Source organism: Dermacentor silvarum, chromosome 8 (genome assembly GCF_013339745.2).
Source record: "Dermacentor silvarum isolate Dsil-2018 chromosome 8, BIME_Dsil_1.4, whole genome shotgun sequence".
NCBI classification, from domain to species: Eukaryota; Metazoa; Arthropoda; class Arachnida; order Ixodida; family Ixodidae; genus Dermacentor; species Dermacentor silvarum.
Genome location: NC_051161.1, coordinates 170177022 through 170203422, shown reverse-complemented (window position 1 = coordinate 170203422; position 26401 = coordinate 170177022). Strand labels below are relative to the sequence as shown.

The 26401-nt window shown below is 46.0% G+C and overlaps 1 protein-coding gene across 4 annotated transcripts in view; it reads left to right on the top strand.

Moving 5' to 3' along the window:
- LOC119461834 (guanine nucleotide-binding protein G(i) subunit alpha) overlaps positions 1–26128 on the top strand; it is a 99951-nt gene extending 73823 nt beyond the window's left edge. Inside the window, exons 8-9 of one of the 4 annotated variants that reach the window (XR_007468436.1) lie at positions 14974–20685; positions 20804–26128. Coding sequence is in view for 1 of the 4 variants with exons in the window: in XM_037723205.2 (XP_037579133.1) it covers positions 14974–15164 (191 nt within the window). In the remaining 3 variants the exon portion in view is untranslated. Of the gene's footprint in view, positions 1–14973 lie in introns of all 4 variants that reach the window. The other 3 variants (XR_007468435.1, XR_007468437.1, XM_037723205.2) reach the window with 3 other exon arrangements.
- Positions 26129–26401: the final 273 nt, after the last annotated feature.

Genomic DNA, 26401 nt, shown 5'->3' with positions numbered 1-26401 from the left:
AACCCTACGTTTCTGCGTCGATTATCGTCGCCTCAACAAGGTCACGAAGAAGGACGTATACCCCCTTCCACGGATTGACGACGCCTTGGATCGACTATACAACGCAAAGTATTTTTCGTCGATGGACCTCAAAACCGGCTACTGGCAAATCGAAGTCGACGAGAGGGACCGGGAGAAGACGGCCTTTATAACACCAGACGGACTGTTCGAGTTCAAGGTCATGCCGTTTGGTCTTTGCTCGGCACCTGCGACTTTCCAACGCGTCATGGATACAGTACTGGCAGGCTTGAAGTGGCAGACTTGCCTCGTCTATTTGGACGACGTCGTTGTGTTTGCCTCAAGCTTCGAAGAACACCTGCGGCGCCTTGAAACAGTTCTTCAAGCAATCAAAACCTCCGGACTCACGTTAAAGCCAGAAAAGTGCCGCTTCGCATATGAGGAGCTCTTGTTTTTGGGCCACGTCATCAACAAGTCTGGAGTGCGCCCCGACCCTCAGAAAACTGCGGCCATCTCCAACTTTCCTCTGCCCGCTGACAAGAAGGCAGTGCGTAGATTTCTGGGACTGTGCGCCTATTACAGGCGCTTCGTCAAGGATTTTTCACGGATCGCCGAGCCACTGACGTACCTCACGAAGGCCGACGTCGAGTTCAAGTGGGAGATGCCGCAAATCGAAGCATTTGAAGAACTGAAGCGACGCCTACAATCGCCGCCCATCCTTGCGCATTTCGACGAAAATGCCGATACCGAAGTCCACACCGACGCAAGCGGCGTAGGACTCGGCGCCGTGCTTGTGCAGAGGACTGATGGACTAGAAAGGGTTGTAAGTTACGCTAGCCGGTCGCTATCGAAGGCGGAAGCAAATTATTCCACAACAGAAAAGGAGTGCCTCGCCATCATCTGGGCTACATCAAAGTTTCGCCCCTACCTCTATGGCAGGCCCTTTAAAGTTGTGAGCGACCACCACGCCTTGTGTTGGCTAGCTAACTTGAAGGATCCTTCAGGTCGCCTCACACGATGGAGTCTGAGACTTCAAGAATTCGACATCACCGTCGTTTACAAGTCCGGGCGAAAGCACTCTGACGCCGACTGCTTGTCTCGCGCCCCCGTCGAACCGCCGCCACAGGATGACCAGGATGACGACACTTTCTTGGGACCCATCAGTGCCGACAAATTCGCCGAACAACAGCGAGCCGACCCGGAACTAAGGAACCTTGTAGATTACCTGGAAGGCAAGACCGTCACTGTGCCGAAGGTGTTCAGGCGAGGATTGGCGTCGTTTTTCTTGCAAAACGACATTCTCCTAAAGAAGAACTTCTCGCCTCTCCGAGCCAACTACCTCCTCGTGGTACCCTCAGCATTGCGTCCAGAGGTTCTGCAAGCTCTCCATGACGACCCAACGGCTGGACACCTCGGTTTTTCCCGCATGCTCGCAAGGATACAAGAAAAATACTACTGGCCTCGCCTCTCTGCCGACGTCGCCCATTACGTAAGAACATGCCGAGACTGTCAGCGACGCAAAACACCGCCGACAAGGCCAGCCGGACTTCTACAGCCGATCGAGCCACCTCGCCGACCGTTCCAGCAGATTGGGATGGACTTACTGGGGCCTTTTCCGACGTCGACATCCGGGAATAAATGGATCGTCGTAGCTACGGACTACCTCACCCGCTACGCCGAAACAAAAGCCTTGCCCAAAGGCAGTGCTGCCGAGGTAGCCCGATTCTTCGTTGAGAACATCCTCCTGCGTCACGGTGCCCCAGAAGTCTTCATCACCGACAGAGGTACTGCCTTTACGGCAGAACTAACTCAAGCCATCCTGCGATACAGCCACACAAGCCATCGCCGGACCACCGCCTACCACCCGCAGACGAATGGCCTCACCGAGCGCCTAAATAAGACCATCGCCGACATGCTGGCAATGTACGTCGACGTCGAACACAAGACGTGGGATGCCATCCTTCCGTACGTGACCTTCGCATACAACACGGCCGTGCAAGAAACGACGCACATGGCGCCGTTCAACCTGGTCTACGGAAGGAACCCGGCAACGACGCTTGACGCCATGCTACCGGACGTGACCGACGAAGAAAATCTCGACGTTGCCACCTATTTGCAGCGTGCCGAAGAAAGTCGACAGCTCGCCCGCCTGCGCATCAAGAACCAGCAGAGGACCGACAGCCGACACTACAACCTTCGACGACGCTACGTCGAGTACCAGCCCGGTGACCGTGTTTGGGTCTGGACTCCGATACACCGACGAGGACTTAGCGAGAAGCTGTTACGTCGCTATTTCGGACCATATAAGATCACCTGACGTATTGGCGCACTGGACTATGAGGTCGTGCCAGACGGCATTTCGCAATCACAGCGGCGCCGGGCACGACCTGAAGTCATCCACGTGGTGCGTCTTAAGCCTTTCTCCGCTCGCTGACAAACTTAGGTACTTTGTTACTTTGTTATTGTTTTTTGTTATTTTGTTTATTACGCATGGTTTTGTTTTCGCTTTCGTGTTTGTTTGTAGCATCGGGACGATGCTTTTTAAGGGGAGGGTATTGACACGTACACATGTTTATCTTTCACCGGTAGCCGCTTTCAACATTGGCTGACAAATGTTAAACGTTATCGCTCGGCGCAGGACGTGCCTGCATTGGAAGCTTCTCGGACGTTATCAATGCTTCTATCCGTCGTCTGTGGTCACCGACGCCCATGTAATCTGATTGTATGAGCGACGCGAATTGTCTAGAACTTTCTGGAAGACACGCGGGCATCAGGGATTAATCTGGAACCTTCGATGACTCAGGTTTAAAAGCTGACGCGTTTCGCCGCTGATCAGATTTTCGACGATCGCCGACTGTGTTCGCCGCTATCGTTGTGCTTTGAGTGTAGCTTGCTTTTGTGGGCACAGGTTCGCCCAATAAACAACCAGTTTCGTCATACACAGTTTTAAGACTGTTTACTTCAGCGTCACTACTACGTGACAATATATAACCGGTTTTAATCTCTTTGGAATGAAAAAACATAGTGCGCCAATTGTTCCACATATCCCACCTCCAAGCTTTCTTTGGAGGTGGGATATGTGGCATTCCACAATAAATATTCCCGAAAAAATACACCTAGGAACTTGATACTGCTCGTCTCTTCAAGCACTGCATCTTCAAAACGCAGGTTGAAACTATTATTTATATGTGAGTTTTGAGCTCTGACGATGGCTTGTATTTAACCGCAAATCATTTGCATATAGCCATAGTGATAGTTCTCTTAGCCATATATTAGCTTTTAATTCGGCCTGTTCCAAATTTGTACTATAAAAAAATACATTTGTATCGTCAGCGAAAAGTACTATCTCCTCAGTGTATGTTGCAGATGTCATTCACATATAAAAGAACTAAAAGGCGAGCTAATATGGAGCCTTGTGTTACTCCTGTTGTGATTGTAAAGGTAATTACGAAAGGGACGTTCGTCACACTCATTTGTCGTGCCGCGCGATGAGGAAAAAGGACGCAGGAAAAGCCAGTCTGACTCAGGATGCAAAATGCATACAACATTTATAACCAAAGCCAAACTACACCGGGACAGGACGTTACGGCACAAGACACACATAACACGCTAAAAGAGCTAAAGCTGGTGGGAGTCCAAAAAAACGCAGTTCGAAAGATGTAGCAGCTCACAGTATGTGGACAGGTTGCGGGAGTGAGGGGTGATGACGTCACGACATCGGACAAGCGTCCATGTTGGACGGTGAGGAGATGGCTCTTGACGAACTGGAGACGACCGCTCAGCAGCCAGCCTGCATCCGAGCCGCAATGCACGCTGCAGGAACGGTCAGCCTGCCCAGCGGACAGCTTGCGCTCGAGCCGCAGTGCTCGGCGCAAATGCGGCCATTAGCCAGGCCACGAACGATGCTCCGCCGAACAGCTGGCCAAGGACTTGCCACTTGCCGCAATGTTCGCGGCAAGTGGTATCACAGCAGGCCACGCCATGCTCCGAGCTGCATTACTCGTGCTGGCAAACGCCTTGGCCAAGGGCAACGGTCGGGCGGCAGCTCCAGGGACGGCCGTGTTCCTTGGAGCCTTGATTGTCGGCGTCCGACACGTCGGCCTGCTGCCTTGCGTCTCCCGCTGACTAGGCGCGTCTCGCCATACGTGGCCCAATCGTGGCACGACGCATCTTCAGAGTACCACTGGGCCATCGCTGGTTTGGCGGGATCACTCCAATATGTGGTCCACTCGCGAAAGAACGCGTGCCCACTTCGTCGTTGTCTGCGTCGTTTTCTTTCATTCATCACAGTGATTATGTTGTGATCTGAAGAACAGCTGTTTAATTTCACATACTGTTTGCGATTTTCTAGATAACATTTGATTAACTGATAAGCCTGGCCCCTTAAGCCTTAACAGGGTAGCTTATTTAATAATATACAGTGAGTAACTGAGTCAAAAGCTTTCTTAATATCGAAAAATATTCCCACCGTAAACTGTTTTTTTTTTTTTTTCAATATTCTCAACAAATTTTTCTTTTATGCCTTGTAGCGCTAGCTCAGTGGACTTGTTTTTTTGAAGTCCAAACTCCTGGGCTACTATGAATTTGTGTTATTCAGTTAGTTATTCTTCTAAATATAACGCGTTCAATTACTTTCGAGTATACATTCAGAACGGAGATAGGACGATAGTTGCCTAAGTCATCTTTTTTTCCACCTTTGTGTACAGGAGTTACGCGTGCTACTTTTAATTCATCGGGAAAGTATCCGTCTTTCAGAATGCAGTTACAAATGTGTGCCAGGGGAACTGAAATCGGTGACGCTACAGCTTTGATCGGATCAGCCTTAATCTCACCGGGACCAGCTGCAGTTTTACTATTAAGAGATTGCCCAAAGTTTCAAATAATTGGAAGTCCGAAAAAAAGAAAGAAATCAGTTTGTCAAGTTATAAACTTTTTTGAAAACCACATTTTCAGTTGGCTAGGAAAGCTTGTGAACGCGATGCTGAGCACACACGTTTACATGAAACGGCATATTGTCGTGCCATTGCTATGTATGGTCATAACTTGCATGAAATTTTCATCTCGTAGCAACTTGGAGACGTTTACAGGGTGTCTACCAACCGGGAAAACCTGGAAAACAGGGAATTCTCAGGGATTTTGAATATTCTGGAAAAACTCGGGGAAAACTCAGGGAATTTGTGCCTCTATCAGGGAAAATTACTCTAGGGATGGGCGAATATATGGTATTGTTGAATATTTAATTGAATAATTCTATGTTCGTTATTCGCTTCGATTCGAATTCATGGATTCAATATTTTTGAATTATTCAGCGCTCCCGAATAGGCAGCCAAAAGCCACGGATGGTCGGTACACATCTCGGAGGCTATGTGTCACGTCATGGCTGCCATACGTCACCCATAAATCTCGAAGGCTATATGTTTTTGCATTAAAGAGCCTGAAATGTGCGACGCAGAAGAGCTGAAACGGCGCTAGCGCACAACCGAAACGAAGCGGCGGAGTCCGCATTGCCATAGTAAGTAGCGGAAATCGTACGTGAATGACAGCAACGACGGAACGCTTCGTGCCTATTTGTGCCTTTATTTTTATTTATTTATTTATTTATTTATTTATTTATTTATTCATACTGTCAGCACAAGCCAAGACAGGAGTTGCGGTTACATTGCTGTCATTTACAAACTAGACATAGTGCATGTTTGAATAATTCAATAGAAAGCAATCAAGATAGGATAGGAAGGCACGACATAGAAACAAATATGAAGCAATAACAACAGTAGTCACAATTAACAAGTTACACCACTATATGGTCTAACAAGAAGTAATGCACCAAACAACTACAACCGACAAACAGCTAACAATAAAACATATTCTCAACCGTTTACAAATAATTGGTAACAGCCTTAACAAAAGATTGTAAATCAGTACACTCTACTATATCTTGTGGCAAGTTGTTCCAATCGTCTATGCTTCGAACCAAGAACGAATTTTTGAATGATTCGGTTCTATAATTAAGTGGCTTAATATGTTTTGAATGCTTTGTTCTGGGGTTAGCAGGTCTCTCTAATGTGATGTGTTTTTCTAAGTCTACTTTATAGTCTCTGCTTAATACGTGAAAGAAGAATGTCAGCCTGTTAAGCTGCATTTTCTGCTTGACAGTCATGAAGCCAGCTCTATTTCTGAGTTCGGTGACGGACTGGGTTCTAGCGTATGTGTTAAAAATAAACCTCAAGGCCTTGTTTTGTACGCGCTCACATTTTAGTGTGTTTTGTTGAGTGTACGGCTCCCAAACATGACTTGCATAAGTCAGTACAGGGAGTACAGTCATTTTGTAGGCCATTGTTTTTACCTCTGGGGTGGCGTTGTGAAGTTTTCGTCGTAATGACCAAAGTTTACGCATGGCCTTATTGCAGATGTTGTCGACATGTACCGACCAGTTCAAGTCATGTGTGAGATGAATCCCTAGGTATTTAAATTCCTTTAACTCAGCTAATTCGGCTCCGTTAATGCTGTAGGGGAAAATTAAAGGATCTTTTTTACGCGTCATACGCATACAAACAGTTTTTGGTGTATTCAGCTCCATTTGCCACTCGTCACACCAGTGAGTGACTTTTTGTAAATGGTTACTAAGCTCCTGTTGATCATTAGGTGTGCATATTTTAGCATATACAATGGTGTCATCTGCATAATGTTTGATGGCTATTTGTGGCGAAAAACCTGCTCCCATATCGCTAATATAAATGGAAAAAAGTAAAGGGCCTATAACAGATCCTTGCGGCACACCCGATCGAACTGATTTATTGGTACTGTAAACAGAATTTTATGAAACAAATTGTTCCCTTTCTGACAAATAAGCCTCAATCCATTTTAATAGCTGAGTGTTACCTAAGAAACAAGACAGCTTCATAAGCAGCTTTCTGTGGGATATTCTGTCGAATGCTTTGCGGAAATCGATAAAGATAATATCTATTTGACCCCTTCCATCAATACATTGACCGATTTCATGTGTAACCTCAGTGAGAATAGTGAATGTGGAGTACCCTCGGCGAAAGCCATGCTGGTTTTTACCCAAAATGTCGTTTTCTTCCACAAATTCAGTTAGGTGGGTGGTTAAGATATGCTCTAGCGTTTTGCAACATGTACTTGTCAAAGAGATTGGTCGGTAATTAGCGACATCATGTTTTGAACTCTGTTTGTGAATCGGTACTACTTTAGCCCGCCTCCAGTCTCTCGGAACGTCGCCAGATTCTAGATTTAGTATAGATATCCGAAAGAAAACATGAGCACCACTCGGCGTATCTCTTTAAAAAAGCGTTGGGAATTTGACCAGGGCCAGGGCATTTTTTCTCATCTAGTTTAAGGAGCAGGTTCAAAATGCCGTCTAGTCTAATAGTTGGTTCAGATATACACTGCTCAATGGAATGCAGTGTTCGAGGTGTAGAACCGTCATCCCAAGTGAAAACTGATTCGAAATATTCATTGAAGAGGCAAGCCATTTCAGAGCTGTTCGTGATAGACTTATTTTCACTTGTCAGAAATTGAATGCCGGAGTTGGGCCCTGAAATATACCTCCAGAATTTTTCCGGAGAGGTTTTAATAAAATTGGTAAGTGTTTCATTCATGTAACAATGTTTCGCTTTAATAATTTCCATTTTAAGTTCCTGCGAAACCGAATGAATACAATGCCGTGTTCTTGTAGAGAAGAATTTTTTAGACCTCATTCGTTTCAGAAGATGCTTTTTATGATTTTCCGTGTAATCCATGGGTTTTTTCTGTTAACTTTCTTGGGGCGCTTGGGAACAAACAGTTCTATTGATTCCAATACCACACTTTTAAACTTCTCCCAAGCATCGTTCACTGACGTAGTATTTAGCGAAATAAAATGGCTGAAATCATCATAACCTTCCTCTAAATGGTCCAATACTGCAACATCATCTGCTTTAGAGAAATCAGAGACTAGCAAAGTTTTATTCTTTTCTGTTCGGTTATATGTGGTAGAGACATACGTGATCACCATTTTGTGGTCGGAGATCTTGAGATCTGCTCAAGAACACCAAATCAAGTAGTGATTCTCCTAATTCGTAGGTTCGTGTGGGCATAGTTACTATTTGTGTTAAGTCAAAGGAAAAAGCCAGATTCAGAAGAACACGAGACATGGCTTGATCATTTTGTCCTTCCCGATAATATACCCAGTCAATATGTGGTAAATTAAAATCTCCGGCCATTATAATCTTACAGTTGCTGTTGCCAAACTTTTCAAGTAAGAAATCATTCAGCAATACCATGTATTCTTCGATGGTGCCAGGGGGGCGATATACTGCAACAATTACGAAATACAAACCGCCGATCTCTGTAGTACCCACAATACACTCAAGTTCAGGAGGGGATGAAATTTCAATGAAGACCATTGAAGCTTTATAAATAATAGCAACACCTCCTCCTCTGGATCCTCGGTCTTTTCGACAAGCCGTATAGTTCGGAGGAAGGAAATCAGCACTCTCAATTGATTTATTTAACCAGGTTTCAGTCACAATAACGATATCCAGTTCATGTTCCATCAGGACAGCTTCCAAAAGTGAAGATTTGTTGCATATGCTCCGCACATTAACGTTTAAAACTACTAGTCTGTCAGGGACACTCTTCACTGCTGTCAGAGCTGTTTCCCTTCTCGAAGGATTTTTGTCTGCCGCCTATGTTGCTGTTTTTGTCATGAAGACGAGGCTCCCGACAGGGCTTACGTGTGTCCGTGTCATCATCCCAGTAATACGCCTTGCCGTCCACATAAAGCTTGTCATAAACTAGGCGCACTCGCTTTCCACTCGACTTCTCATTTTTAGCGCTTTCCCAAAGGCACTTTCTGCTGTGGACCACGCTCTTTGAAAAGTCATCGCTTATCGAAACGTTCATGCCTTTCAGCTTGGGACAATTGCACATAATTTCCTGCTTTTCCTTGAAGTCATACAGGCGGAAAATAACTGGTCGTGCTTTTGACTGCTTTTTTCCAAGACGGTGCATGCGCTCAATGCTGCGGGGAGAAGTACCAATCACAGAAAATATTTTGTCCTGCATCAGTTTTGATAAATCTGCCTGTGTTTCATTGTCTTGTTCAGGCAAACCGAAGATGATAAGGTTATTGCGGCGCTGGCGATTTTCCATATCGTCAACTTTTCGAGATAACACTGTGACTTTTTCATTTAGATGAGACACCGTCTGCTGTGTGTCATCAAGTTTAGAAAGAGAAGACTCAAGTTTAGCTAAGCGGTCTTCAATGTGTTTTATAGTGGCACCATTTTCTTTCACTTCTTTTTGAACTGCTCTCTGATCACGTTTAATGTCACTTAACGTCTTGCTCTGGTCTTTCAACGTTTGCAAAATCTGTTCAAGTTTTTCATCTGTAGTCAAACCGGGGCCCGGATTCAACTCGACATCACCGCTTGTGATAAGCTTGAGACAGGCAGACCAACAATCACATACCAGCAACGCTAGAGTGCGGGGGCACGGCACGACGATCAGAGACAAATGATTACTTCTAAGTGAGGAAGTGTCGTGTCTCACCTGCAGACAAGCAAATACGAGCACGTTGGAAACCATGTTCGCATGCGTGCCGTGCCCGCAACTGAGTCCGTGGGGGTCCGAGGGCCAGTTTAAGTAGGGGTCGGTCCGTGACTTGGTCGTCGATGATTGGTCGATGCTTCCGATATACGTATCGCCGTCGCACGTGCCAAGTAGCTGCATCTGCAGTAGATCCAGATGATTTGGTGACAGCAGTTGGCGTTCCGGCTTGCAGTGTGTGGCGATTGCGCTTGGCTTCGCGGCGGTGACCAGAAAAGGGACCTGCAGACAAGCAAATACGAGCACGTTGGAAACCATGTTCGCATGCGTGCCGTGCCCGCAACTCTGCGTTTACCGCCGCGCGTAACAACGCGTTGGCCGCGGGATTTCATAGTCGCCACCCATCATCGCGTCGATAGCTGCCGCGGTTTCTTTCGCAGCGGTTTCGTTTAGTTTCGTTTTGACTCAATACGCACGTCGGCCGCGTGCCTAAAGAGCTGCGTAGTGGCCATCCATGATCGCATAGATAGCGACCGCGATTTCGTCTGAAGTTGTTGCAGTGAACGGTAGTTTCGTTCTGACTCGGTGCGTGCGTCGGCCGGGTACGGCCACACTAGCGGCAAGTTGCCGCGCGTCAGCGCCTTGTTGCGAAGTCCACCGTGGCAATCGCGTCTCGCCGCGCGGCAGCGCGATATGATCTCGCGCGCTCTCGCAACGCGGAATCACCGTGAGCGAAAAGGGTGCAATCGGACAGCGTCAAGAAATTCCTCTAAAGAACCGCGAGAGACGACAATCGTCGATTGATAACCCGGAGCGGAGCGGCGGAGGTCCGGTTGCCATTGGCTCCGTGACGCCACCCTCGTCGCTCTCGGCACCCTCGGCAAGCCGTAAAACCCCCGATTCCTGCAGCTTTTGCCGCGCGCGTCATGATGCGTTGCCGCTCGTGGCATGGCGCGGGCGTTTTTGCCGCTATCGTGGCCCTACCCTTAAGCACCGCAAAGTCGCCGTTCATAATCGTGTCGATAGCCGCCGCGGTTGCGACAAGCAGTTGTTTCGGTTTGACTCGGGGCAAAGCTGTCGAGGATGAAGCGCACCGGCTACATCACGATGGACATGCGATCCGTTGGCGTTGAGCTTACTGGCGAAACAATTATCGGGATGTGCGCGCGGTAGTGCAAAGCGTGTCGGAAATGATGGCGCGCGCCGCGGCCGTGCTTCGAAGAAAGTTGAGAGGCCTCGATCGCCACTGCGAGAGCCAATCAGTCACGAGATAACGAGAATTGCAGCTTCCGCACTGCTTTTGTGCTAAATAGCGAAAGGATTTGCTCATACATTAAACTAATAAAATCGTGCTGACGTAGTAAGCATTTGCTTATTGTTTTCTGCATACCCTGATAATTCGGACATTTTCTTTTTTTCAATCCCGTGAAACTCGAATTAACTAGGTTTTACTGTAATATGTGATATATACTGTTCGAACTATTCGATTCGAAATTATTTGACCAAATCACTACTCGCTTCGAACCTCAAATCCACTATTCGCCCGTCCCTAAATTAGCTGTAATTTCATTGAAAGGGAACGAAAGTTGCGGTAATGGAGGGAGGGAGGGAGGCGACGCGACGTTTAGCTGCGACACCAAATGCGTATTTATATAAAAATGTGGTGAGGCGAGAAGGTGGTAAAGACTTAGGACGCTGCTCGACGAGTGTCCCGTTCTGATCTTGTCGAAAACTTCCGAGCTGCCCCCAGAGGCACAGGCAACAGTCACCAGCGCCGTGCGCGTTCGGTGCGAACGCGTGCAAAACGCCGACGGCGTCGACAGCAGTTCGGCGCGTTGCTGGTGCTGCTGCATGTCCAAGTTTATACAGCTGATAAAACTACTATTCTTACTCCGTATAGCTATCTACTAATTTGCTATCGCAATTGATGCTTCGCCTTTCGGGTGAAACTGCGACATTTTTTTTAACATGCTTACTAAAGAGTGACAGCATCAGGCAACATGGTGTCAGCCCATCTTGATGTAAAAGAAAGTTCCGTTTTACTCAGGGAATTTAGCAAAATCACTCAGGGAAAACCTGGAAAACTCAGGGAATCTGGAAATGTCAACTTGGTAGACACCCTGGTTTAGCGGTTTCTTTGTGCAGAGGGATCGTGAGTTCGCACTTTTCATTGTCTAGCATTGCTCTCGCTTCATCGTGGCCCGCGGCAGCACAGACGGCAAGGGTGGGTAATGTATTTGTGTGGCAAAAACTCGTAAAAGAAAAAAAAAAAGAAGAGTTGCGCGAGACCCTGTCGTTGATTTATTATGTTAAGCGACAAACTTTGGATGCACGATGCATGTGTGGAGTGTGCGCAAATATAATAGAACCTCGCTACCTTGCCTTTGAAAGTAGAAATGGAAATTACCGAGCAGAACCTTGCTTTGGAAGAAAACGCAAGAAAAGACATACTAACCGAGAAAACGTACGGTCAGAAGTCACTAAAAAAATTGACACTCAACTGTAGTTGACATCTACATAATGCGAAGCAGTGCACTAACCGTTGCAGCACGAGACGCCGACGAGAGCTCAGCCCGAAACGCACGTTATAATTTTTTATGACTTTGGCAAGCTTATGTTTGCATTCCTCGACTTTGGCCTGGGTCAGCAGCTTCTTTGAGTGGGGCATTTCAGCGGGAAGTTTTGATGTGCCCACTCGGCGCGAATTGTTGCGATGTGGACGCGCGTCGCCCACGACGGCATCATATCGTGCATACCTTTTACGTCGTGTCGTTGATGTCATGAGATGTCATTCGTGTTATGTATGCGTGCATGTCATGCTGCCCCATGCCTATTCTAATATATATCCAGTTGAAGAAACAACCACGGCAGCATCGTGCTGCGTAGGGGGCTAACAGACAGACTCCAAACACCTGATCTTTGCGAAGTATGCTCTGCAATAAAACGTCGGAATCCTCCGTAACTTGACGAATGATTTCGTCATCGGTCAACTCCGCACATAGCTCGAGGTCTCTGTCAGCGTCGGCGAAGCCCTCAGAGGTTATCCCGGCTGGAATCGACACGCCGGCAGCGCGCAGATCGTCGAAGGCAACGTCTGCGGATGGCAGTTCGCGGTTGGCAGTTCGTTCGAAGGCGCGGACGAAGACGAAGGAGCAGTCGGTGCCATCGCTGTAAACGGCGAATCCGCTCGACGAAAAGCGCAGCACGAAACAGCTAGGAACTCGGTAGATGCTGAAGGTCGGGAAACGTGATCACTGAAGATAGCGCGCAGCAGCAAACGATCAACCGCAGACACGACCGCAGAGCTGGCAGAGCTGACAAAACAACACGCGAACACAGAGGTTTGGCTTGGCTAAGCTACGGCTGGCAACGGATTGACACGTGCGGTTTCGAGGTTACGGCAGCCGCGGCGCGGTGCATGGTGGGTTCGAGGATATGAAAACAGCCAAAATGGCGGAATGGAGCTCGTGGTCAACACCGGAATACGATGCCGCCAGAGACGGCGGCACATTTGGGTTGTAGCCTATTGAATGCTGCGTGCAGTATGCTTCCAACGCCACTGTGGCCCATGCACTGTGAAGCAGATAAGTGAAGATACTGATTGCAGTAGGGTTGGCGGCAATAGCTGTGAATGCGGGGTGCGACGACCCGGGAGAGGATTTGCTGGTACCGGAAACTTACTGCGCACCAGCATTGAAAACCAACCAAAGCATTAGACAGCCAACCAAAGCATTAGACAGGCGGGTGAGCATTTTGAGGAAGCTGTTGCGGCAGGCGGCTACTGTTCTCGATCGAGGGTGCCCCCCGCGTTTACATGGGATCTAGCAGCCGCAATCCTGCGATTGCAGTTTGGTGAACGTTGTTGCCCAAAGGTTGTGTTTTCGGGGTGCACATGAACTGGTAAAAAATAAGTGTAACTGTATTGGGTCATCTTTTATGTTCTTGATTGCATACATTGGCGCCGGGAAATTGTACGTGATGGGATCGTATCAACGAGCTTCTACTGTATGGAGCTCGCCAGCCCCGCCTTGGCCTTTCCCGTTGGCTTGGCCGGTGACTACTAGATCACGAAAGCTACAGTCGTGAGATCACGAGAACTGCAGCTTCTGCACTGCGATTGTGTAAAATAGAAATAGTATTTGCCGATTCATTCAGTAAATAAAAGCGTGTTGACGTTGTAAGCATGCGTGTTGACATTGTAAGCATGTTTGTTTTCTTGATACCCTTGGTAATTCGACATTCGGTTAATTCCCGTGAAATCTGAATAAAGATTGTTTTACCGTATACTCGACTAAGGGACACACGCTCAAGTAACAGCCATGCCCCCAAATTGACAGCGTAATATTCACGGGGAAAAATTGTAAATGTGTTCAAATAAACAATTCAAAGACTGAGGAGCATCCAGCTAGAATCGCGTGTGCGGTCTTCTTTGATGTCAGTCACATCAAACGACTTCGAGGGTACGGAGGACGACTGTATCCACAAGTGTGCTACCAAATCGAATATGAGCAGTGGTGACAGCTGCAGTAGTGAGGACTATAGATGGAGACCAGCTCTGTGGCATGCTTGCATGAACAAATATATGCGCGTTGTGAAAACAAGCGTTTGCTCTTTTTACACAAAGAAATCAAGGGTGTTAAGCACAGCACAAAAATTTGACTGCAGTGGCCCACCCACGTGTAAGGGCCGCACCCCATCAAGGTTGTGAAAAAACAAAAAACAAATGTGTGGTTCTTGCATGAGGATATACAGTACTGCCTCACCTGCCAATGTCAATAGTTGCTACAAGGGATGGGCAAATATTCAAAGTCCTTCAGCATTTTCTTTTTTTCTCAATTTCTGACTATATTTTGGTAGCTGTTTATTTGGCATTTTTGAAAAGCTTTTTTGAAAAGTACAGCAGCCATTAATTCTTGGAAAACATGTTTGCAACCACAATTCAAGAGGTTGAGAAGTTGTTCGTGCAGTTTTTTTTAATGACAATTAGCGATCTTGTGTTTAATGCTGATCCCAATTGTCCCTTATAGTTAGCTGTATTGCTTTCACTAGTCAGTACTGGTGTGGTACCTAACTATTCCGAAATAAATATTCCTGCTGCAAATATATGCGTCTGCATTTGACTATTCATATTCTATTCCTATCTGTTGCTAGTTGCTACAATTTGTGCTGCTATGTAAAATGTGGATTGCCACAAATATGCCACTAGTCACTGTATGGAAACAGTAACTGATCGTATCGGCCTCGCCTTTGAGGCTAAGGATTCTGGGAAAAAAAAAAAACTCACCTTATATCCGAATAAATATATCTTTCTTTCACATTGATGGCAGTGCCCTCCAGTGTTATAGACCTCAAGCGTATCTGCAGCGTAGTTTGGCCTTGGCTGCTCTTTTATTTCGGAATGCAAAATGCCCTTTTCCTTGCCCTTTGCAGGCAGCAACACGTACGAAGAAGCGGCCGCCTACATACAAATGAAATTTGAGTCACTGAACAAGCGCCGGGATACCAAGGAGATCTACACACACTTCACATGTGCCACCGACACCAACAACATCCAGTTTGTGTTTGACGCTGTGACAGATGTCATCATCAAGAACAACCTGAAGGACTGTGGTCTCTTCTGAATGCCTTCGTCAGTCTCCACGAAAAAAAGCATCGTGTCAGTGGTGCACCCCAACGACAGGAGGCTCGAGCCGGCCTATTATACCGTTGCCAAAACCGCTTGCACGGCCATGCAAGTGGTGTCGAGGGAGTGGTGACCTGCTCTGCACGTCTGATGCACGAGGTGTCCTCGTCAGGACTGCCGTTTGGCAGAATAGGTGGGTGGCACATGCAGAGGCCGCCAGAGACAAACCTTTTACCTGGCCATGATGCTCTCTTGGCATGTGGTTCGAGTCGAGGCGTCAATTTATCCCTGTGCAATGCTGTCGCTTGCCTGATTTGCATTTATATTTTATGTCTTGTGTTCAGTAGTTACAGCCACATTTCTCTTCCTTCCTAGCTCATTTTTTTTTCTTAGCTTGCCACAAACATGCAAAAAACAATAACAAAAGACATAGTTCTGTTGCGATGTTTCACCATAGCATGGCATTTATTTTACTATTGTTTTGATCATTTTTTGTAAGGGATCAATTTTTGCCACTGTATTTGTGGTTTTGTTCTTTTTAAGTTGCGAGGAAAATGCTTATGTTTCGCATTCTTTTCTTTACCTTCCTCCCTGCAAGTGTGTTGTGACATTCGACGAGGAAATCATTTGCTTTGTGCATTCCTCGTGGCGTGTGGTGACCTCTCCCCTGTGATGATGCTGGTAGCCAGTGTCATACCTGCCAAGAGTTCCAGATTAGTTGTACAGTGTACAGATTTCGGCGATCTCCCACAAATGAGACTTTCAGATTCTCATGTGCTAAGAATGCCATTGGTATATCCACATAGAAAGAAAAATGGGGTGTAGCTGACCAAACTGACATTGCTATCGCTGAGTCATAATGTGATTGTAACGCTGCTATTTCAGCCACTCGGCATAGAGAATTTCTGTGTGCCTTGCTGCCACCAAAGCACCTTGCCAAATGCAGTGCTGTAGATAGGTGGCCTAATTCCACTGAACTTTATTATAATGAAGTCGCATGCAACATGAAAATACCTTTGTTATAGTCAGTATTCACTATAAGCATTGATTTGTTACATGCTGATACCAGCTAGAAAAATTCTGAATTCTCTATTTACTTTCGTATGTCTGATATATTATGTATGTGTTTGGGTACATCAAGGTTTGACTGCACATGGACTCGGAGATAGTCGCCACTGTGCAATGCCTGCACTGGCGCATACTGTGTTGACAATTTCAGAGGCCTGCTTAAAGGCCTGCAGATGATGGTCTGTTGCCATTGTTTGTCGTGTTGCCAATTTTTTACCAGCAAGAAAATTTTACTCGCTGTCACCTCCAAGTCCTTGCGGTGGCTTATGCTGGTCATCGTGATTGCATAACATGACAATGCTCAGGCCGCTTGCTTCTATCCAAATTCGTTCTTGCTACTTGCTCTCTATTGTGCCAGCCTGAAATAAATTGTAAAATCAGGCTTCGCTTAGTCAAATCTCATGCTGAGGGTAAAGTATTAGCTATCATTTGATGTTGTTATTGATACTGCTGTATGTTTTGACGTTACTAGGCCTAGAACGGCACTGAACAGCAAATGTGCTTTGATTTCCACCTAGCAGATAGCGTGACAGCATGTAATGTTGGTCATGCGAAACACTTCCACAGTAGATCTAGTGCACTCGCATTAAAATGTCGAATTCACTGCACGTTCGCAGGTTTCTGTGGTCGTACAACTGGGCAACAGTGTAAATTCGTTGATGCCGCTTTTCATGATGTGACGTTACTTCAGTGCAACACTGTCACGGTGTTGCTTGCCGCTGTCACTTGAATGTGCTGGCATCTTTTTAATGCTGCATTTCTTCACAGCGTGTCTCCTTAAACTGCCGTGCTGGCTCCTCATTTTGAGACGGCTTAGCGCCTTCTGTACTATAGTGCTCACTGCTGTTCTAGGACTGGCAGCAGCACAATTTAATGATGATCGTCATGATTACATATTCTTTGTTACCTGCCTCATTATTTATGATGATTCTAATTGTCACTTTTTATAAGGGTAGTACACAGGGAAGGTTTACTGTGATAAGGATCAATAAAAGTAATCGGGGTTTTTCAAAGGATGAATGGTATTGTTTTTTTCCCCCGTGCTTTTTATTGCCTCTGGCCCTCTGTTCAACTCTAATTCTGATGTCTGGAACTTGGCAGGTATGCAGTGAGCTGTTGTATTAGATTGCAAGGACAGTAACTTTCCATCTGTCTGTCGAACCCCTTAAAACAGTGCCTTTCCTGACTGAGCTTCTTGAGAGTTTGTGTGTGTGACAATGTTCTCCGCTGCTTGCCAGGCGTTGTTTGTGGGCAAAGACCCTGCTTTCATTATATTTGTCATGTGCACTTACAAAGCAGGGGTCAATTTTTACAAAGGGCAGATGTAGTAACCCAATTGTCACTAACCTACAGGCCTTGTTTTGGCCATGATGGTTTTCTGTATGTTTCATTGGCCAATTCTGACATGAAACTTTGCTGTTCAAGTGTTCAGGCTGTTCTTCATTTACAGTAAGAAAGCATTCTGTCACTGTTTTGTGATGATACAGTGTAGACCGCTTATAACGTAAGTCGCCGGAGTCGCGAATATCCGCACTATAAGCGGTACCGCACTATAACCAAAGCAACAATTTTCAAGGCCCACACATATGCCAAACATGTGCACCGAGCCGCCACGCGTATGCGACAGTCGAGGAATGCGGCTAGAACGTTTGCATTCAATTTACAGTTGAATCTCGTTAATTCGAACCAAATCACGCGGCGGCGCCTCCAACCGGCATTGCGCCGGCACCGCTATAGAGTAAAAGCTTAGACGAGACCCCTCAATGTCGCGCGCGAACAGAATAAAAAAAAACAACAAATGCAGCGGAAATTTCACCCTCGTCGCCGATTCTGCATTGCACCGGAAGATGCGTGTACGTGCCGACGTCTCAGCTACGCTACCATAGCCACGCGTAGAAAATGGCAGTGAACCCTTCTTTCTCCTTTATGCTTCCTCTACTTTCTAGTCACGTGTTGACCTTGCACGCTGCGGCTACGGCGCAGAGGGAAGCAGCGGCGTTGTCCCAGGCCAGCCAACGCCCGCTTCCCGATAACGGCAGAAAACGAAACTTCGGGGAGTTGGCGCCGGGCCGGCTGTAGCGGCAGCGCCTGCACGGCGGCAGGCGCGTACGGTGACAGAAGTGAGGGAGGTATGAGGGAGGGCGAGGGGAGCCGCCGAAGTGGCGGAGTTGCCGAGGCGAAATCCGCTTCCCTGCCGCCCTCCTCCCTCACATTCCACGGTCTCTGCGTGCGCCCTTCTCCGTGCCGGCGCCGCCCGCTCCCTGAAGTTTCGTTTAGTGCCGTTATCGTGAACCGAGCGTTGGCCGGCCTTGGCAGTTTCGTGGCCCTCGCTCGCTATACTCGCCGTGATATTTCACGACTCGCACTCAAGATTCTGGTTTCAGCCTTACTGGCTGTTCGTTCGCACCACGTGCCCTTCTCCTCCACTTCGTCTCTTTCTTCCTCGAGCACTCCTTGGGGCGCCCATTTGAGGGGAGTGTTCGCCGTCTCCGCTGACTTCTGTACTCCCAGACAGCCGCACTGTAACCGGTATTTCGTTTCCCGCAACTGCACTATAAGCGATACGTGCATACATAGAGTGCTATGGGAAAATTAACGGGAGTCTGAAAAGACCACACTATATCCGGTCCTGCACTATAAGCGGTTACGTTATAAGTGGTCTATACTGTACTTGCCATTTTTCTTGGCACCAAACTTTGGTAACAACCATCTCATCTTTGGCTCTACGTTGTCTCGGAAAGCTGTTATGTTTGGTATAGCAACACCAATATATCGACCACCTCTTGTTTATTCTTTGAGCAGCCGCGTGCCAAAGTATAATTTCGCTGGCTGTAGTGGTAAAAATACGAAAGACAGAAGGCATGTTTCTGTCTGCTTATGGTGTCATTTCAGCTTTACCAGAGTGTAAGTTTCGGCATTGAACTCCCTGAAAGCCAGCTTGGCAGTCAGGTTTTTTTTTTGTTTTTTTTTTAATGGCACACATCTTAGGTGTAAATGTGTTATCTTTAGCACTAATTCAGATGTCATGCTTTTCATCCATATGCGTAGCCCTACAACTTACCAAAACTGGCCAAGCTTTGCAACCCCATTTTGATGGAGTTTGTAATCTGTTTCATAATATAATAAATCAAAAACAATAGTAGTGGAACCATCAGTCAAGGCATCATTTTATTACTTTTGCCAAAGACATGTCAGTGGCCTTTGATCTGTTTTAAACATGTTGGTGCTGTCAGTCAGTTCTACACTTCTGACCCTTTGCCAGACCTTCATGTTGGTTGCAGGTTCAGTGACATGCTTGTGGCGATAAGCACAAACAAGACTGTTGTTGGTGTGTTGCTAGCACATTGCCAAAACAGGGTTTGTAGCAGGATGTGAAACCCTTGAACATCAAAATGCCACATTCAAGGTCAGGGAAACCTTTAAAATTTGTGGACAGGGTAAAATTTGGGGAATTTAATCTTCAGATGTGTTTTGTTTTAGGTGTGGGGGCTTTATATAAAGCTGGTGCAGTGTAGAAGATAAGCCAAGTCATTCCAATTCAGTAGTTTGCAATATAGTCGACTTCCGTTAATTCGACATTGACAGGACTGACAAAGTTGATCAAATTATCTGGCAAGTTGAATTACCTAAACAAGATGCAGAAAGATGCCAAAACATAGCTTTATTCATTTGGCAGGATTTTCCCAGTTCTGACATGCCCCTGCATGAAACAGGCACCCCTTTTCTATGTGTCCAAAGTAAAACAATAACGTAGAAGCGACATTAAAGCTGCTAAACAAAGTTGAAATCTAACGTGCACCCAATTTTCTGGAGGGAAAAATGGTCTAAATATGTCGCACAGTGGCGGCTATTTCCTAAAGTCAGCTTTACCACAATACATTCATGTTATGCAGCAAAACATACGAACACCGTGAAGGTGGTTCTGGTATTGTGTCCGATTGCACCGTGCAGGCAATTTCCGGCCCAATGTTCCTGAAAAAAGAAATGTTAGGATTGGGTAAATAGCGTAATGAGACATTGTGAGCTATGGTTATTATTTGAAAATCTTCTTTGGGGGAGGCCGAATATACGCATTTTTGACGGGAGATGATGCGAGTTCAACGCATTCACTGTCCCCATAGCTCATCCGAGATGCTTCCACTGAAGGGGTCACCTTAGGGGTGAGGCGAATGCATGCTCGATGATAAAGTTCGAATTGTCATGCAAAGGCGAATTCCAGGATCGAATTAACGAAACTAGACCCATAGAAATGCATGGGCACCAGCCGGGACCTTTGGCCGGGATCTTTTTCATTTGTGCGCAATAAAGGAAGTTTGCTAGCTGTAGAAGATAGTGCTTTGATTTGAAGCTGTAAAACATAATGGTGCTTTAGCCCCTAAATATGCTTTGTCAGGGCCTTGCAAGTCTTCGAGGAATATTTTTCACAAAAACTGCTATGAACTGTGTGTGAAGTTACACTCGCTTTGTGTATTTCAGGAGGTTGTCATTTGTGGTATAGCATTTTATGTTTATGGCCTTGCTAGTATTCAAGGACTATTTTTCACAAAAACTGCTATGAACTGTGTGAAGTTTCAGTTGCTTTGTGCATTTCAGGAGGTTGTCATTTGCGCTTTAGCATTCTATGTTTATGGCTCAACCAGCACACGTCAGACTACTCTGTCACACCATTCTTCAAACTTTTCCTTTAACCGCCAAGACAATGGTGCATTAAAGCACAATTCTGGATCTGGATCTCTAATCGCTCTCTGTTCTGGCAGGTATCCCAAGTTTGTTTTCATGTACTGTCATTTGAACCATGGCATACTTGTGCATTGGTAGGTGTAACTGCTAAAGAAGCTGTATCCTTTAGACAAGTGATGATGGGCAAGGTTTTCTAATAAATGTAGGAGCGTGCACAGTCGTAGGGAATTTTCTAAGCCTACACAAGCTATCTTGGCAAAAGGCGGCCACAGTTGTATTGATTTTTTTTAAATACTTGAGGTCACCATGTGCTTTACGACTGCTGGTGGCCAGTGACGTGTGCCAGTTGGAGCAAGTCCTGAGCTTTGTGTGCGGTTGCATTTTGTGTTAAACCACACGTTGCTTGTCCTGGAGTATGCTGTGGCTGTATGCTTTGCAGCCAGAAGTTGCATGATAGCTATTGATAGGCAGCAGTGGAAGCCCACATGGGATTCACTTTTGCAGCAACAAAAGTATTTTCGTTCCATTGTTTCATTTCTTCAAAAGCGAATTGTTCCTTGGAAAGGTATCCCTTCTGAGCACCATATAGTATTGGCTGACGTCTGGGATGAGCAAAATGATCTGCCTACATTGCCAAAAGGTTTTCCAAGGCTTGTGCCGAACTACTGCAGCTTCAAGAATTGTTTGCTAGCACTAACTCACTCTGGGTCTCTGCTGTGTGTATATTAAGTGTGTTTATTGTGTAGTATTTCATCTTAGTGTGACTTGTGGCCCCATCTTCTTTCTCTTAGTGTGGCTTAGCATTTGGTTGTTAGCGTGCCATAAATATTTTTTGGAAACAGGTCACTTCATATGTCTTAGTGTGCTCCCAAATTGATTGCCTTGCGAGTGTGAACGCCATTTGTGGGCGTGGCTGTGTATTTTTCAAGCTGACAAAGTCCTAGTCTTTTCAACCCTGCTGTCTTTTGCATGCAAAACGCACTGTAAGGAAGCTTGTATTGAGCTAAATTGACGTTGAACTTGCAAGAGTCGTTGCCCAAGTTGTGTGTTAACCCTAGTCCCAGAGAACTTGTTGTGGCACTGCAGCAGCAGAGTCGAGGAGGCCTTGCCCAAAACATGCTCCGTTTCATACAGAGCAGGCAATGCTGCGAAGACTTCCCTAGCTGCTTGCATTTGCGACCAAAAATAATGCGCCACATATAAAAGAAGGATATGGGTGGGCATTGTGTCATTCGATTTAACATTGAGTCCCATACTTTTATGTTGAAAAATATCACTTTACTATCTGGAAGGTGTTGCAGATCTGAAGCTGCTACCACCAAACAAGTGGAGTGACGTTTCTGTGAGCAGCGGCTGCTGTGCATTGTCTGCGCTCGTAAGCGAAACATAGTCCATTGCAAGCTTGAAGCACAAAGGTTTACAAATATGTGATTAGATGTAACCTTACGTGCGCGAGTTGTCTTACATGAAGTAGTTATTCTATTGAAAGCGTTGCAAATCAGAAACAACAGCACTGCGAAACGTGCCGAGTCTGTGGCTGCACTAGCTTACCTTCTGCAGCGTTGTCTGCCGAGTATGAAATACTGTTGGCTGTAGTCCCTGCTTCTCCTGCTGCCTTCAGTGTGTATTCCTTGGGAGTAATAATTGTCTGCACGCAAAGCTTTGCTACTTCCTCATCGGATAACATCGCTCTCTATATGTATGTTCCACTCTTGGCTCTGTGGGCTATTTGGCACATGTCAATTTTTATTGCATCGTTTGATGTTCAGCTTTGTTTTCACATGCCGGCTTGTCCCAACTAAATCTCACCAGCAATGCAGAAGAAACATCCGAGGCACTTCTTAGGAGTTGTGAATGCAAAAGCATCATTGTCCAATAGAACACCACCGAGCGGTCCTTCGAGTTATGAACTCCTTGCGGCCAAATAGGCGCGTTGAGATGCTTGGCATGTTTTGATTTGGCCTTATTGAGGCGGTGCAGTTAAAATGCAGGCAAGGAATGCGCAGGTCAGGCTTCCGAGAGCGAGGGTCGTCGCGGCGATGCACTCTCCCTTCATGCAATACTGCAGCACCAGGTGTTCCCTGGCTCTGCTCCGTCGAGGCTCAAGCGAGCAAGCGTGAGCCAGTGTGGCGTTGCAGCCAGTGGGAAGTTTCAGTGCTACAGACACCGCCGGCTGTTTTGCTCAATGGGTCATTTGACGCTTCTGCATCAATAACCGAGGTGTTTACGCATACGGCACCCACTGTATGTTTATGGCCCTTGTTGATGCTAGCCAGATATTTTTTTCATTGCGTGCAAACAATTCTTGAATTAGCTAACTTTTAACCCTTTCACTGCCGGGTTTTTTTCTGACTGCTTCTCACCCCCTGCCGGGTATTTTTTTCATGTTGGTTCAGTGGAAATTTCATGCTAGTAATGCACCATGATACTCCACAGGACATGTAAAGATATTCATCAGCAGTTCTTGAATTTCTTCATCCGTCAAAGCGCGGACACACGTGGTGCACTGACTCGCCATGGCTGCTGCGCTCTGCCGAGACGAAGCGACGCGGGTCTAAACACGTGCGCTCTGTCTGTTGTCTAAAATTTAATTTACAAGTTCTATGTGTTTAGGTGACCTCTCCATAGATGGCGGGACATGAACGGAATTTTTTTTTGCACGAGTTGTCTCGGGAGTGGCAGGGAGTGAGTTTAAAAAGCAACACAAGTATACTCGGGAGTAGCAGGGGGGCGTGTGGGTGGTTTCATGAGTTATTTCGGTAGTGGCAGTTAAAGGGTTAAGGAAATTTCTGCATTTCAACTATTGCAGCGCTGTCAAATGTGCTGTGCACATGCTCGAAGCAAGGGCTTCAGATAACCGAGCCGAAAGCGGGGAAAAAGCACAGCTGCTCATTCCCAGAGTCATAAGTTGGCCAATATTCGTCGAGGTTTACGTTTGAGACTACTGCAATCCATAGAATGCGGACACATCGCATGGTATTTTATCAATTTTGTGGTCATTCTGTTTTTGTCGGGGAAAAAAGACCACGCATGACCTAGGTTGCACCCTGTTATGATTAATTTTTCAGCAATTTCTGCATTGTCAACGATGGTTATTGATTAAATAAGCTAATTTAAAAAAGATAGCTAATTAGCCTGATTTGATAGTTACTTCTGCACATTTGGAAAAAATCACTAAAATGCGCAATGCCCATCACATACAGTAAGTGCTGTTAGTGTAAAGCCCTCTGCTGTTTTTTAATTGGCAAGATTGTTTGCACAGCAAGTATGGCAGCAGTGCTGATTTAAATTCAAAATTTATGCAATGAAAACAAGCTCTTTGCGGCCCTGCCATGTTAAACCGCTGAGTTTTCCACAGCAGTTGCGAGGGTTGTAAACACGGGGGCAGTGCCACTGATTATGCAATTTGTACAGTAAAGGTCACCGCATGCTCTGCCAGTGAACATAGCTTTGTCTCGCAAGACTTGCTAAAGGACCAATGAGCAAATGTGGAACGGTCTTCACCGTCTGCACATTCGTATGTCATAGGCTTGTTAGGCACATTATCACACTTGCGCCGCCATGCAAAGCTGAAATGCAGCTTCGTGTCACCTGAACCAGCATTGGTGGGGTCACCTTGCACCGAGTCAATCCATTCTTAAGCTCAGTGACTTTCTTTTCTAGTGCCTCTGCCAGATTATGCTATCACTTCTCATTAACCAGGTTCTGCATGCCTCACTGTTGGCTCTGTGTTCTCAACATCTCCTCAGGCATATGTTGCCCTCTGTGTAAGGCCTGTTTTTCTCGTCATTCACTGCCAGCAGTAGAGCATGGTCCGTACTGTGCTCATTTCCATGATTTCTTTCCTCTGTCATCACCAGTTTGTCATTTCTGGTTCCTCGTCATATTTATCAACAATAGGTGTTCTGTGTAATGGCATGAGTCACAAATGTGCTGTCTTGCTCTGTCATATTTCTGTTATTGCCCGCAATCCTGTTGATGCATCATATTGTAAGCCGTAAGTAACCCCGAGTCTCGCTTCTGTTGAAAACATCTTTCCTTGATGTAGGCACTGTCATGCACTCACTCACTTATGTACAATCGTGGTACTGCAATGTTCAGCAACATCAGCTCACCTTTCTTGCCAATGGCTAGGCACTGTGTTGTATGACAGCAGCCTTGCTGACATCCCACTTCATAGCTGAACAAAAGACTGCCGCACCAGTTTCGGCATTTTGGGGACTTTGTTTTTATCGTACCAACTTGACTCGTTTGCCTCAAGTACTTTTCAAATTGTGGCATGTGCAGTTCCACACTCCTTTTTTTTAATGATATATTTGCTGTGTGGTTTTAGAACCTCTACAGTTGATCATTGCTAATTATTTTCCTGTTGGAAACTTGTAAAACTTGGTGGTTGCCACACTAGGCAATGTGTGCACGCACATTTTGCACGAAAGCTGTGTTTGGCGGCAGTGGTGGTTGTGAGCCTTTTATTCAGCTGTCCTTGCTGTTTCTCAGCCCAGTTGATAGGGAAAGTCCCGATCAAGTTTTACATGTTTGAAAGCCAAACGGGCTGCCTTGTCTGTCACTGCTCAAAACTTAAAAGGCTGACTCACTTCAAGCTTGGGGTGTGCCTGCATTATGCAATTTTCCTAGTCTGGAAATGTGCACTGCAACTGCATTACCTGTATTGGTCTGCTCTCAAACACGACCACGGCCAGCCACAATAGAGACAGCTTATGGTAAAGGTTGCTTTCAGTTTTTGCTTCTGTAGCCACAAGTCTACTACAGCTGGCGTTTCATGGCTAGCTTATAGTAGCTCGCTGGTTCTGCTTGGCACGTCTACAAGCTAGTGTATGTGCTTTTGTGAGGAGCATTGATTTGACACATTTGCCTTTCTATTTGTTGCGCTCGCTGGTTCTGCTTGGCACGTCTACAAGCTAGTGTATGTGCTTTTGTGAGGAGCATTGATTTGACACATTTGCCTTTCTATTTGTTGCATTTCCTGATGTTTTTCTTTCTCCTGTGCTGCCAAGGCCCTTGGGAAGTTTTGGGCCGTCTTGTTCGCAGTACATGTTTATGGCACTGTCTCGGGAGTTGTCAAATGACTTGAGCTCCGTTGAAGTTGCTGTGTATAAAAAGATGGACATTATTATAATTAGGACACCATTGTATATGTATAAACAGTTGTAATTCACAAGTCTGCAATGAAATGAAACTGTTGTTCTTGTACAACTTAGGTGTGCATCTATTTATCACTGGGACAAATGCTAGTATTGACTTAATTGTTCCCTGGAAGAGGAAACAGTTGCCACCTAGTAAAACCTTGTCACTGTTAGCCATTGCGCAGGAGACAAATTAGACAAAGATTACACATGACTAGACAAAGATCTAAACATGTGAGGCTGTGATGTCGAAATGACTCAACAATGAATGCAACTACAATGGATTCTACTATGGGTGCAACTGTTTCCTCAGGAAAACCTGCCGTTTCGAGTTTCTTGATTT